We start from the raw sequence: 12347 nt of genomic DNA, 5'->3' as shown, positions 1-12347 counted from the left end.
TCACTTAGGTTGGAGTGGAATCACAACAGGTTTTGCACCAAATGCATATTTCTTTCTAAGTGTTTTAAATCCATTTTAACGATGCAATGTAATGAATCAGTGCTTGATTGTAGGACAGTAAAGTCAATTCACAATAATACAGTATTATACTGTACAGGCTGTATTGCTTTGTTTCTTTGTATAACTACTACATGGTAAAGGGCAGTAGGTCCCTTTTAYCTTACTCACCTAAAACTCTGATCTGGGACACAGGAAGTGATGTAGGCTTGTTCTCTGTCTGTAGTGGTGTCAGTGAGTGGTGACCGGCTGAGCCACGGGAGTGCAGACCACTCCAGTGAGGTGAACGGAGAGGATCACACGCTGTTCGCCCGCAGCCTCATCATAGGAGATGCCACGGACAACCACTGCAGTACAGGTAGACTACAACCTGGAAACACTGGACCAGGCCACTCACACAACTTTGCCCAGCCCCTAGCTGCTAGCTCCTAGCCCCTATCCCCTAGCTGCTAGCCCCTCACCCCTAGATACTAGCCTATAGCCCCGAGCACTGAGCCCCAACTCCTTAGAAATGCACAGATCTGAACGGACTGGGTAGATGAAAACAATATGTTTGTGTCCCACAGGAGGTCAGTCTGACCAGGGCTACGGCTCTAAAGATGAGTTGCATCAGGTGCAAGTGGATTTGGCTCAATCAGCAGCCCCTCTTGTCGATGTGGATCACCGCAGCAAGCCCAAAGCACAGCACAATGGTAACCAAATCAGGCATTTCCAAAATATAAACACCAGTCTAATCTAGAAGAACTCGTCTGCTGGTTGAGCATGCACTTTTATTCAGGATTTTCTATCAGCAAAAATGAATATATTTTTTTTTTTTCAATTGATGTGGGATAATGTCTCTTCAGGTGGGGACATAGCTGGCTCGGTGGACAGTTCTGTGGTCGTAGCGGAGCCCACCAGCCCTGTTGAAGCCATCCCACATGTCCCCAGCATCGTCAAGCTGTCCACAGGAGGGAGCTTCGATACCGCCACGAAGAGAGGAGACACTGGTAAGTGACAGGAGCAGACCCAAACTTATAAACCTGATCTCAATCTGAGGTTCACACATTTGATATTAAGGGTAACATCTGCAATATCACTGAACTCTGTGGGGGGGGGGGGGGTTGAGTAAACTTCCAGACAGAAAATGGCCCCCAGAATTGAAGGCATGCTTCTGTGTTCATCTCTACCACCAGGCCCAGGGAAGCTGTTCTCTCTGCGCAGCCAGAGTGAGGATGTCTCTCTGCCGGAGGAGGGTGAGTCTGCAGCCCCGGGTGGCTCTGGGGAGGAGGGGCCTGCAGTTCAGGGGCAGTGCCAGCGCCAGAAGGCCTTCTCGGAGCGCAGCTGCAGCTTCAGCGTCGAGAGTCGTGCCGGCATGCTGATGGAGAAACATGGCGTGGACCACATTGCGAGACGCATGGGCGCCGATGCCCGAATCCTCGCCGCTGCCCTTTCTGGGTGTGGCACCACCCAACCGCCTACAAATCTGCCATCCAAGGACCTTTTTAAGGAGTTGGAGTCAGAGGAGGGGCGTGGTCCGATGCTGGGGAAACTGTCAGAGGAGGGTCCTGTACTGGACCCAACCGCACTGGAGGGGCTAGGGAAAGAGGAGAAGAGAATGGACGGGGAGGATGAGATGGGACTGAAGTTGGAGGAGGAAGGAGATTCAGGGGGGAGTGGTGATAGCTCTCTGCCAACCCTGGAGATGAAGGAGGTGGAGGTCGGGGCTGATCCCCTCTCCCTGCTGGTCTCAGAGCACGAAGAGTTGGCGTCCGTAACCAGCCAGGAGCTGCCGCACTCCCTGCCCGCCGTGGTGTCCCGAAACCTGGCAGACGAAATTGAGATGTACATGAGCCTGCGAAGCCCACTGGGCCCCAAGTCCTCCAGTATGGAGTTCCACCAGGGGGGCCAGGGAGGGGGCTCTTCCCCGGACACTGCCCCAGTTAAGCAAGCTCTAGAACGGAGGTCCAGCCTCCCTGTGCCCCCTGTCAAACACCCAGGGGGTTCAAGCGGGGACTCGACGCCCAAACGCAGCCCTGCCGCTGTCACGCGCTCCAAGACCTTCACCGTTATGGCCACCAGGAGCCCCGCCTCTTCCGGCGGTGTTGTGGCCAGCCCGAGGTCGTCACTGACGGCGCTGGTGAGGTCATCGCAAAACGGCTCGCTGGGCTCGGTCATCAACTCCATCTCAGGCATGAAGATGGACACCTTGCTCTCTGGTCCCAAGATGGACGTGTTGAAGTCAGGCATGAAGCAGGCAGGGAACCTGGCCAGCAAAGTGTGGGGGGCCGTGGCCTCAGCCTATTCCTACTCCGATGACGAGGTGAGCGGGGATGGACTGCAGAACATGCATACATAGATTAACTAAGAAATAACAGTAAAATGGTAATTAATTGCACAAAAATAACCTGCAACAGCCGGATGATATAGATACCACACGGTCAAACACCATTATATACAGAAAAATGATGTAAGACTTTCATTATGCAAGCAGAGCTTCTCATTTCAGTTTCACCTCGCAAATCATATTGCAGAAYGCGTTCAATGTTGTACATGGGAATAATATGAAGATTCACAATCGTTTGGAAGTTTGAATTTTTTCTTATTTCCCCCCTCTCCCCAGGATGAGCTGGCCCCGGGCTACAGGGATAGGGATAGTTTCCCTGCCGGGCTGGATGAGTCCATGCTGTCAGGGGGTGGAGGAGGGGACAGTCCCACCCACAGAGGGCCAACCCAAGGCCTGGTGTCCAACGGACTGACACAGAGCAGCACCAGCCTGGCCAGCAGCAGTAGCAGCAGTGACACAGGGAGAGGACCTCACTCCACACGTAAGATACACGCGCTCGCGCACACACACACACACACACACACACACACACACACACACACACACACACAGCTTATATAAATACAAAAGTATGTAGGCATATACTCACATACTCCTATGCATGCACGCAGAGACAAACAACGTTACCCGTATACACAGTCAAAACGTTACCTGTGCGCGCACAGTAAACACACAAAATATATGTGGACGGGTGTATGGTTGAAAACTGAGTGTAGAAGTGAGTGACTGTATACTCTGTGTGTGTGTGTGTGTGTAGTGACTCCAGGACGGCCAGGGAGAGGTCCAGACTCTGATCAAGGCTCCCACCACACCAGCTCCTCAAGTATCTACCAAAACTGTGCCCTAGAGGTGAGAATATCATACTCACAATTACTGGCTACAGTACTCAACATTCTGTCTCACCGAGTCAAAGAGTGAGTACAAGTGCTTTAGTAACCTGGCAGTACATACATAGGAGCTATAGAGTCATTTTAGACTGTGACATCTTGCTATCCATAACACAAGTTTGCTGCTGTTATCTAGCCAGGGATCCTCAAGTAGCCTATGCCCGGTGCATCTGTAATGTTTCTGTGTGCGTTTCCGCGTGTTCCTAGGTGCTGATGTCCAGCTGCTCCCTGTGTCGGTCGTGTGAGTGTCTGGTGTACGACGAGGAGATCATGGCAGGATGGACGGCAGACGACTCCAACCTCAACACCACCTGTCCTTTCTGCCGCACCGCCTTCCTGCCTCTGCTCCACGTTGAGTTCCACGACCTGCGCACCAACACAGCGTGGGTGTCTGTGGATTTGTTGATCGTTGAATAGATCCGTTTAATAGTATATCTTTCCTGTTTAAAACCCAGTGATTTCCCTGTGTTTTATATACACTACCGTTTAAAAGTTTGGGGTCACTTAGAAATGTCCTTGTTTTTGAAAGAAAAGCAAAAAGAAATTGTCCTTTAAAATAACATCAAATTGATCCGAAATTCAGTGTAGACATTGTTAGTGTTGTAAATKACTATTGTAGCTGGAAATGGAATATCTACGTAGTCGTACAGAGGCCCATTATCAGCAACCATCACTCCTGTGTTCCAATGGCACGTTGTTAGCTAATTCAAGTTTATCATTTTAAAAGGCTAATTGATTATTAGAAAACCCTCTTGCAATTATGTTAGCACAGCTGAAAACTGTTGTTCTTATTAAAGAAGCAATAAAACTGGCCTTCTTTAGCCTAGTTGATTATCTGGAGCATCATTTGTGGGTTCGATTTCAGGCTCAAAATGGCCAGAAACAAAGGACTTTCTTCTGAAACTCGTCAGTCTATTCTTGTTCTGAGAAATGAAGGCTATTCCATGTGAGAAATGGCCAAGAAACTGAAGATCTCATACAACACCGTATACTACTCCCTTCACAGAACAGCGCAAACTGTCTCTACCCAGAATAGAAAGAGGAGTGGGAGGCCTCGGTGCACAACTGAGCAAGAGGACAAGTACATTAGTGTCTAGTTTGAGAAACGGATGCCTCACAAGTCCTTCAACTAGCTTCATTAAATAGTACCCGCAAAACACCAGTCTCAACGTCAACAGTGAAGAGGCGACTCCGGGATGCTGGCCTTCTAGGCAGAGTTGCAAAGAAAAATCTATCTCACACTGGCCAATAAAAAGAAAAGATTAAGATGGGCAAAAGAACACAGACACTGGACAGAGGAACTCTGGCCATTTTGAGCCTGTAATCGAACCCACAAATGCTGATGCTCCAGATACTAAACTAGTCTAAAGAACGCCAGTTTTATTGCTTCTTTAATCAGAACAACAGTTTTCTGCTATGCTAACATAATTGCAAGAGGGTTTTCTATTGATCAACTAGCATTTTAAAATGATAAACTTGGATTAGCTAACACAATGTGCCATTGGAACACAGGAGTGATGGTTGCTGATAATGGGCCTCTGTATGCCTATGTAGATATTCCATAAGAAATCTGCTGTTTCCAGCTACAATAGTCCTTTACAACATTAACAATGTCTACGCTGTATTTCTGATCAATTTTATGTTATTTTAATGAACCAAAAATTTGCTTTTCTTTCAAAATCAAGGACATTTCGAAGTGACACCAAACTTTTGAACGGTAGTGTGTATTTCCACACTGAGGTTGGAATAATGCTGTGAAATTAATGATAATGCCCTTTTATTGTACRAGCTKTTTGAAAAGACTGATATTTTTGCCTGTTTTGGTGAGATGGAGTTTTGGACTGCCCGGTGACATCACCAGGCAGTAAATTAGTTTTTAGACCAATAAGAAATAGTTCCAAATCTCTGTCAATAACAGCTAGTTTTCAGTTTCCCCCTCCCCACTCAGACCACTCCCAGACAGTCCTAGAAAAATTCTTACTCTTTGCGAAGATGCTACTTTTGTTTTGTTTTTGATATTGAGAACTGCTGCATTGGACCTTTAACCTCAATTCATTTGGACACACTAAATCAGATTTCATGTACAAAACACAATCAAGCGCTCACACAAATGTCTGCATTCAAGGATAAGGTGGAAGGCTTTGTCAGAAACTTTGAAAACATTTTAACGGGATAATGTTAGATACCTTATTGCAGTTGTCAAAGTCTTTAAAATGTTCTAAGTGGCTGCAAACATGTACAGTGGGGAGAACAAGTATTTGATACACTGCCGATTTTGCAGGTTTTCCTACTTACAAAGCATGTAGAGGTCTGTAATTTTTATCATAGGTACACTTCAACTGTGAGACGGAATCTAAAACAAAAATCCCTGAAGAATGCACAGTTGTATTTTTTTTAAGTAAATAATTTGCATTTTATTGCATGACATAAGTATTTGATCACCTACCAATCATAGAATTCCGGGCTCCCACAGACCTGTTAGTTTTTCTTTAAGAAGCCCTCCTGTTCTCTTACTCATTACCTGTATTAACTTGCAACCTGTTTGAACTCGTTACCTGTTAAAAACACCTGTCCACAGACTCAATCAAACAGACTCCAACCTCTCCACAATGGCCAAGACCAGAAGAGCTGTGTAAGGACATCAGGGATAAAATTGTAGACCTGCACAAGGCTGGATGGGCTACAGGACAATAGGCAAGCAGCTTGGTGAGAAGGCACACTGTTTGGCGCAATTATCTAGAAAATGGAAGAAGTTCAAGATGATGACAATCAACCCCTCGGTCTGGGGCTCCTTGCAAGATCTCACCTCGTGGGGAATTCAATGATCATGAGGAAGGTGAGGGATCAGCCCAGAACTACACGGCAGGACCTGGTCAATGACCTGAAGAGAGCTGTGACCACAGTCTCAAAGAGAAACCATATTAGTAACACACTACGCCGTCATGGATTAAAATCCTGCAGCGCACGCAAGGTCCCCCCTGCTCAAGCCAGCGCATGTCCAGGCCCGTCTGAAGTTGCCAATGACCATCTGGATGATCCAGAGGAGGAATGGGAGAAGGTGCATGTGGTCTGATGAGACAAAATAGAGCTTTTTGGTCTAAACTCCACTGCGCCGTTTGGAGGAAAAAGAAAGGATGAGTACACCCAAGAACACCATCCCAACCGTGAAGCATGGAGGTGGAAACATATCTTTGGGATTCTTTTCTGCAAAGGCGACTGCACCGTATTGAGGGGAGGATGGATGGGGCCATGTACGCGAGATCTTGGCCAACAACTCCTTCCCTCAGTAAGAGCATTGAAGATGGGTCATGGCTGGGTCTTCCAGCATGGACAACGACCAGAACACACACAGCGCAGGGCAACTAAGGAGTGCTCCGTAAGAAGCATCTCAAGGTCCTGGAGTGGCCTAGCCAGCTCTCACAGACTGAAACCAAATAGAAAATCTTTGGAGGAAGCTGAAAGTCCGTATTGCCCAGCGACAGCCTGAAACCTGAAGGATCTGGAGAAGTTGTATGGAGGAGTTGGGCCAGAAATCGCCCTGCTGCAGTGTGTCGTGGCCAACCTGGTCAAGAACTGCAGCGGAAAACGTATGAAATCTCTGTAATTGTAATCTGTACCAAAATTTAAGTTTCTGCTTGTTCCTTGATGTGTATCAAAGTACTTATTTCATGCAAATTAATTACTTAACAATCCTACAATGTGGCATCTTTCTGGAGTTTTTAGTTTTAGATTCGTCTCTACACAGTTGAAGGTTACCTAAATGAAAAAAATATTACAGACCTCTACATGCTTTGTAAGTAGGAAAACCTGCAAAATCGGCAGTGTATCAAATACTTGTTCTCCCCACTGTATGTGTATATATGGGACCCATCTCATCCAAAAAGTTGACTCAGGTTTGCCAAAAAGCATCTGGAAGCACCTGGATGATCATCAAGACTCGTGGAAGAATGTTCTATGGACAGATGAGTCAAAAGTATAACATTTTGGACSACATGGGTCCTGTTACGCCTGACAAATCAAACACCGCATTCCACACTAAGAACCTTATACCAACGGTCAGGCGTGGTGGTCGTGTGACGGTTTGGAGATGCTTTGCTGCTTCAGTACCTGGATGACTTACCTTTACAGAGCAGAATACATGGTTCCTTCTATATCAGAGAATTCTAAAGGASAATGTCAGGCCATCTGTCTGTGAGCTGAAGCTCAGCTGGGTCATGCAGCAAGAAAATGATCTGAAACACACTATCAAGTCGACATAAAAATGGCTAAAAAGTTGAAGTTTTGGAATGGCCTAGTCAAAGTGCAGTCCTAATCCCAATTGAGATGTTGTGGCAGGTCTTGAAACGAGTAGTTCATGCTTGAAAACCCACAAATGTCGCTGAGTTAAAGCAGTTCTGCGTGGAAGAGTGGGCAAAAATTGCTGCACAGTTATGTGAGAGACTGATCAACAACTACAGGAAGTGTTTGGTTGCAGTCATTGCCGCTAAAGATGGCAAAACCAGTTATTGAGTGTAAGGGGGCAATTACTTTTTCACACAGGGGCATTGGGTGTTGCATGACTTTGTTTATGAAATGAATGAAATAAGTATGTAATTGTTGGGTTATTTATTCACTCAGGTTCCCTTTATCTAATATTAGGTTTTGGTTGAAGATCTGATAGCATTCAGTATAAAAATATGAAAAAATAGAGACAATTAGAAAGGGGGCGAATACTTTTTCACAGTACTGTATTTGGCTGGCTAGTTGTGTATGCTCTATTCTGTTTCATAGTGTTGATCTCCCCTACAGGTTCTACCTGAAGCCCAGTGCATCAGGAGACAGTATCCACAGCGCCAGCCACCAGCCCACAACTACGGGTTCCACTGTGCTCAAGGTGGGGGGTGCAGTAGACACCCCGCGCCYGGACCTCATCAGCTTCCCAGAATCCTCCTCTGAGGACCCAGGGGAGGCCCCGGCCAGCCAAACCGCCACTCACAAGAGGTCTGTTCACAGAAATGCCTGTCTCATGAATGACTTAGTGACGATACTAACACAGGTAGAACAAGGACCCAGATGTATAAATCTGGTGAGGAGAGGAAGCCCAGTGGCCGGCAGTGGGGGGAGTATGGAGCGAAATGCAACTGGGCCTACATTCTGCAGACGTTCCCTAACAGAAATATGCAAATGCATGTTGGAATGTGCCAATGGGGGTCTCGCTAGCTTGTTCTTGGCTCTGCCCACTATGCTTCATTTACTCCCATTGAAAAGAACACAGATGAAGTATCTTGGTTTAGTTCGATATATAAACTCAGCAAAAAAAGAAACGTCCCTTTTTCAGGACCCTGTCTTTCAAAGAAAATACGTAAAAATCCAAATAACTTCACAGATCTTCATTTAAATGGGTTTAAACACTGTTTCCATTGCTTGTTCAATGAACCATAAACAATTAATGAAAATGCACCTGTGGAACGGTCGTTAAGACACTAACAGCTTACAGACGGTAGGCAWTTAAGGTCACAGTTATGAAAACTTAGGACACTAAAGAGGCCTTTCTACTGACTCTGAAAAACACCAAAAGAAAGATGCCCAGGGTCCCTGCTCATTTGTGTGAATGTGACTTAGGCATGCTGCAATGTCCGTACTGTGAGACGCCTAAGACAGCGCTACAGGGAGACAGGACGGACAGCTGATCGTCCTCGCAGTGGCAGACCACGTTTACAACACCTAAGCAGGATCGGTACATCCGAACATCACACCTGCGGGACAGGTACAGGATGGCAACAACAACTACCCGAGTTACACCAGGAACACACAATCCCTYCGTCAGTGCTCAGACTGTCCGCAATAGGCTGAGAGAGGCTGGACTGAGGGCTTGTAGGCCTGTTGTAAGGCAGGTCCTCACCAGACATCACCGGCAACAACGTCGCCTATGGGCACAAACCCACCGTTGCTGGACCAGACAGGACTGGCAAAAAGTGCTCTTCACTGATGAGTCGCGGTTTTGTCTCACCAGGGGTGATGGTCAGATTCGCGTTTATCGTCGAAGGAATGAGTGTTACACCGAGGCCTGTACTCTGGAGCGGGATCGATTTGGAGGTGGAGGGTCCGTCCTGGTCTGGGGCGGTGTCACAGCATCATCGGACTGCGCTTGTTGTCATTGCAGGCAATCTCAACGCTCTGCATTACAGGGAAGACATCCTCCTCCCTCATGTGGTACCCTTCCTGCAGGCTAATCCTGACATGACCCTCCAGCATGACAATGCCACCAGCCATACTGCTCGTTCTGTGCGTGATTTCCTGCAAGACAGGAATGTCAATGAAGARCCCGGATCTCAATCCCATTGAGCACGTCTGGGACCTGTTGGATCGGATCGGATCGGAGGGTGAGGGTTAGGGCCATTCCCCCCAGAAATATTCGGGAACTTTCAGGTGCCTTGGTGGAAGTGTGGGGTAACATCTCACAGCAAGAACTGGCAAATCTGGTGCAGTCCATGAGGAGGAGATGCACTGCAGTACTTAATGCAGCTGGTGGCCACACCAGATACTTACTGACTTGATTTTGACCCCCTCCTTTGTTCAGGGACACATTATTCCATTTCTGTTAGTCACATGACTGTGCAATTTGTTGAGTTTATGTCTCAGTTGTTTGAATCTTGTTATGTTCATACAAATATTTACACATGTTATGTTTGCTGAAAATCAATGCAGTTGACAGGGAGAGGACGTTTCTTATTTTGCTGAGTTTACATATATATATATATATGTATATAGTGTGTGTTAAAAAAAATATATACAATTTTATAAAAGCCCCTTTTTCTCCCCAATATCGTGGTATCCAATTGGTCTTGTCTCATCGCTGCACCTCCCGTATGGACTCGGGAGAGGCAAAGGTCGAGAGCCATGCACCCACCGAAACACATCCCAGCCAAGCTGCACTGCTTCTTGACACAACACCCGCTTAACCAGGAAGCCAGCCACAGCTGTGTGTCAGAGGAAACACCGTACTCCTGGCAACAGTGTCAGCGTGCACTGCGCCCGGCCCGCCACAGGAGTCACAAGTGCGCGATGGAACAAGGACATCCCTGCCGGGCCAAACCCTCCCYTAACCTGGACGACACTGGGCCAATGGGCCGGCTGCGACAGAGCCTGTACTCGAACCCAGAATCTCTAGTGGCACAGCTAGTACTGCGATGCAGTGCCTTAGACCACTGCGCCACTCGAGAGGCCAGTTCTAAATMTATTTGATACTATTATAAGGGCCATCACGTGTACCCTAATGATAACTTCTTCCTCTTTTAAATTGAACTGTCAGAGCCGAAACATCACAAGCTGACGACTTGACTCACTCTTGCTGTAAATGTTTCTGTTGTTAAAGTTCCTATGTCTCTGTATTTCCCCTCCTCTGTACGTTTGTCAGTTTGGTACCGGTACCGGAGCCGGCTCAGTCGGACCCTCTGGGCTTGCTGGAACTCCAGGCAGGGAAGCGGGGGACGTCTCTGACGCGCAGTAACAGCGTGGGCGGGCCACTACAGAGCCTGGTCTCTGCCCAGAGACAACCCGGACACGGCGTGTCCACCACCAGCCTGCCCTGCAGCCTGACAGAGGTGGTGAGTGTCCTTWGAATGTTTTCTTAACGTACCAATAATGTCCTCACAATGTCCCAGTAATGTCCTCTCAAACCTTACCACTTCCAGCGCACCAGGACTTGAGTCAATTCAGGGTATCAATTGAAATTCATCTTTGAGTCGAAAATTACTTTCTATTTGTGGACTTTMAWTGAAATGTAATTTTCCTGTACTCTAAAACTGCAGCATGCATACTGGCCATGCATTTACAGTGCATTGGCCTTGGTCAGGGAGGTGACCAAAACCCGATGGTTACTCTGGCAGAGCTCCAGAGTTCATCTGTGGAGATTGGAAAACCTTCCAGAAGGACAACCATCTCTGCAGCACTCCACCAATCAGGCCTTTATGGTTGAGTGGCCAGACGGAAGCCTCTCCTCAGAAAAAGGCACATGACAGCCCGCTTAGAGTTTGCCAAAAGGCACCTAAATGATTCGGACCATGAGAAACAAGATTCTCTGGTCTGATGAAACCAAGATTGAACTCTTTGGCCTCAATGCCAACTGGCATGTCTGGAGGAAACTTTGCACCATCCCTACAGTGAAGCACAGTGGTGGAGGTATCATGCTGTGGGGATGTTTTTCAGCGACCGGGAGACTAGTCAGGATCGAATGGAAAGATGAACAGAGCAAAGTACATAGAGMTCCTTGATGAAAACCTGCTCCAGAGCGCTCAGGACCTCAGACTGGGGCGAAGGTTCACCTTCCAGCAAATGTTATCTTGTGTGGATGGTCAGAAGGAGTTACGCAACTGCCTAAAGCCGTCTGTATGTGTCTCCCTCAGGATGGCCTGGGACCAAAGCGGCCCAACCCCATGCCAGTGTCTGTGCCCTACCTCAGCCCCCTGGTCCTCCGCAAAGAACTGGAGACCCTACTAGAGAACGAGGGGGACCAGGTAACACACATTTAACAGACATAAGAATATGTTCAGAAAGATGCAACATTTCAACTAGACAGGACCGCAAAATGGAACCCATAGATTGTCACATGTATTATGACTTAGTTATGTGTCAATAATGTCAAGATGCTATTGTGTGTGTCCCATTTGACTTTTTAAGTCATTTAGCAGATCTGGTCATTTTTCAACCTTGCTTTTGCTGTTTCCATCATCCCAGTGACTTGACAGATTTGAACAATAAGCTGTAGTACCTCTTTTTGAGCACTGTTTAATTCACAACCAGGTGATCTACACCCATAAATTCCTGAGTCAGCACCCCATCATCTTCTGGAACCTGGTGTTTTATTTCTGTCGCCTGGACCTGCCCAGCTACCTGCCTGGCCTCATCCTCACCTCAGAACACTGCAACAACGGAGTACAGGTACATGGCCATGCAGAGCTCCCGCACACACCCATGCTCACCCACCCACACACACACACACACACACCCTCCCACCCAGACAGACACACACACATACTACTCTCCACCTGAGAATACTGTAACAATAGACTAGTGGTCAATCTCACGCAGATAGTCAC

General features: G+C 47.3%; 1 protein-coding gene across 1 annotated transcript in view; it reads left to right on the top strand.

Moving 5' to 3' along the window:
• Positions 1-12347, top strand: part of LOC111954498 (DENN domain-containing protein 4C) — a 61887-nt gene that overhangs the window by 46158 nt on the left and 3382 nt on the right. Inside the window, exons 20-30 of the mRNA XM_070436027.1 lie at positions 284-415; positions 624-749; positions 903-1046; positions 1233-2359; positions 2660-2864; positions 3141-3232; positions 3478-3653; positions 8059-8250; positions 10667-10856; positions 11655-11765; positions 12052-12189. Of these exons, the coding sequence (XP_070292128.1) occupies positions 284-415; positions 624-749; positions 903-1046; positions 1233-2359; positions 2660-2864; positions 3141-3232; positions 3478-3653; positions 8059-8250; positions 10667-10856; positions 11655-11765; positions 12052-12189 (2633 nt within the window). The remainder of the gene's footprint in view (positions 1-283; positions 416-623; positions 750-902; positions 1047-1232; positions 2360-2659; positions 2865-3140; positions 3233-3477; positions 3654-8058; positions 8251-10666; positions 10857-11654; positions 11766-12051; positions 12190-12347) is intronic.

This window comes from Salvelinus sp. IW2-2015, linkage group LG3 (genome assembly GCF_002910315.2).
Source record: "Salvelinus sp. IW2-2015 linkage group LG3, ASM291031v2, whole genome shotgun sequence".
NCBI classification, from domain to species: Eukaryota; Metazoa; Chordata; class Actinopteri; order Salmoniformes; family Salmonidae; genus Salvelinus; species Salvelinus sp. IW2-2015.
Note: the sequence above shows the minus strand (reverse complement) of the source record. Positions and strands in the feature narration are given on the sequence as shown.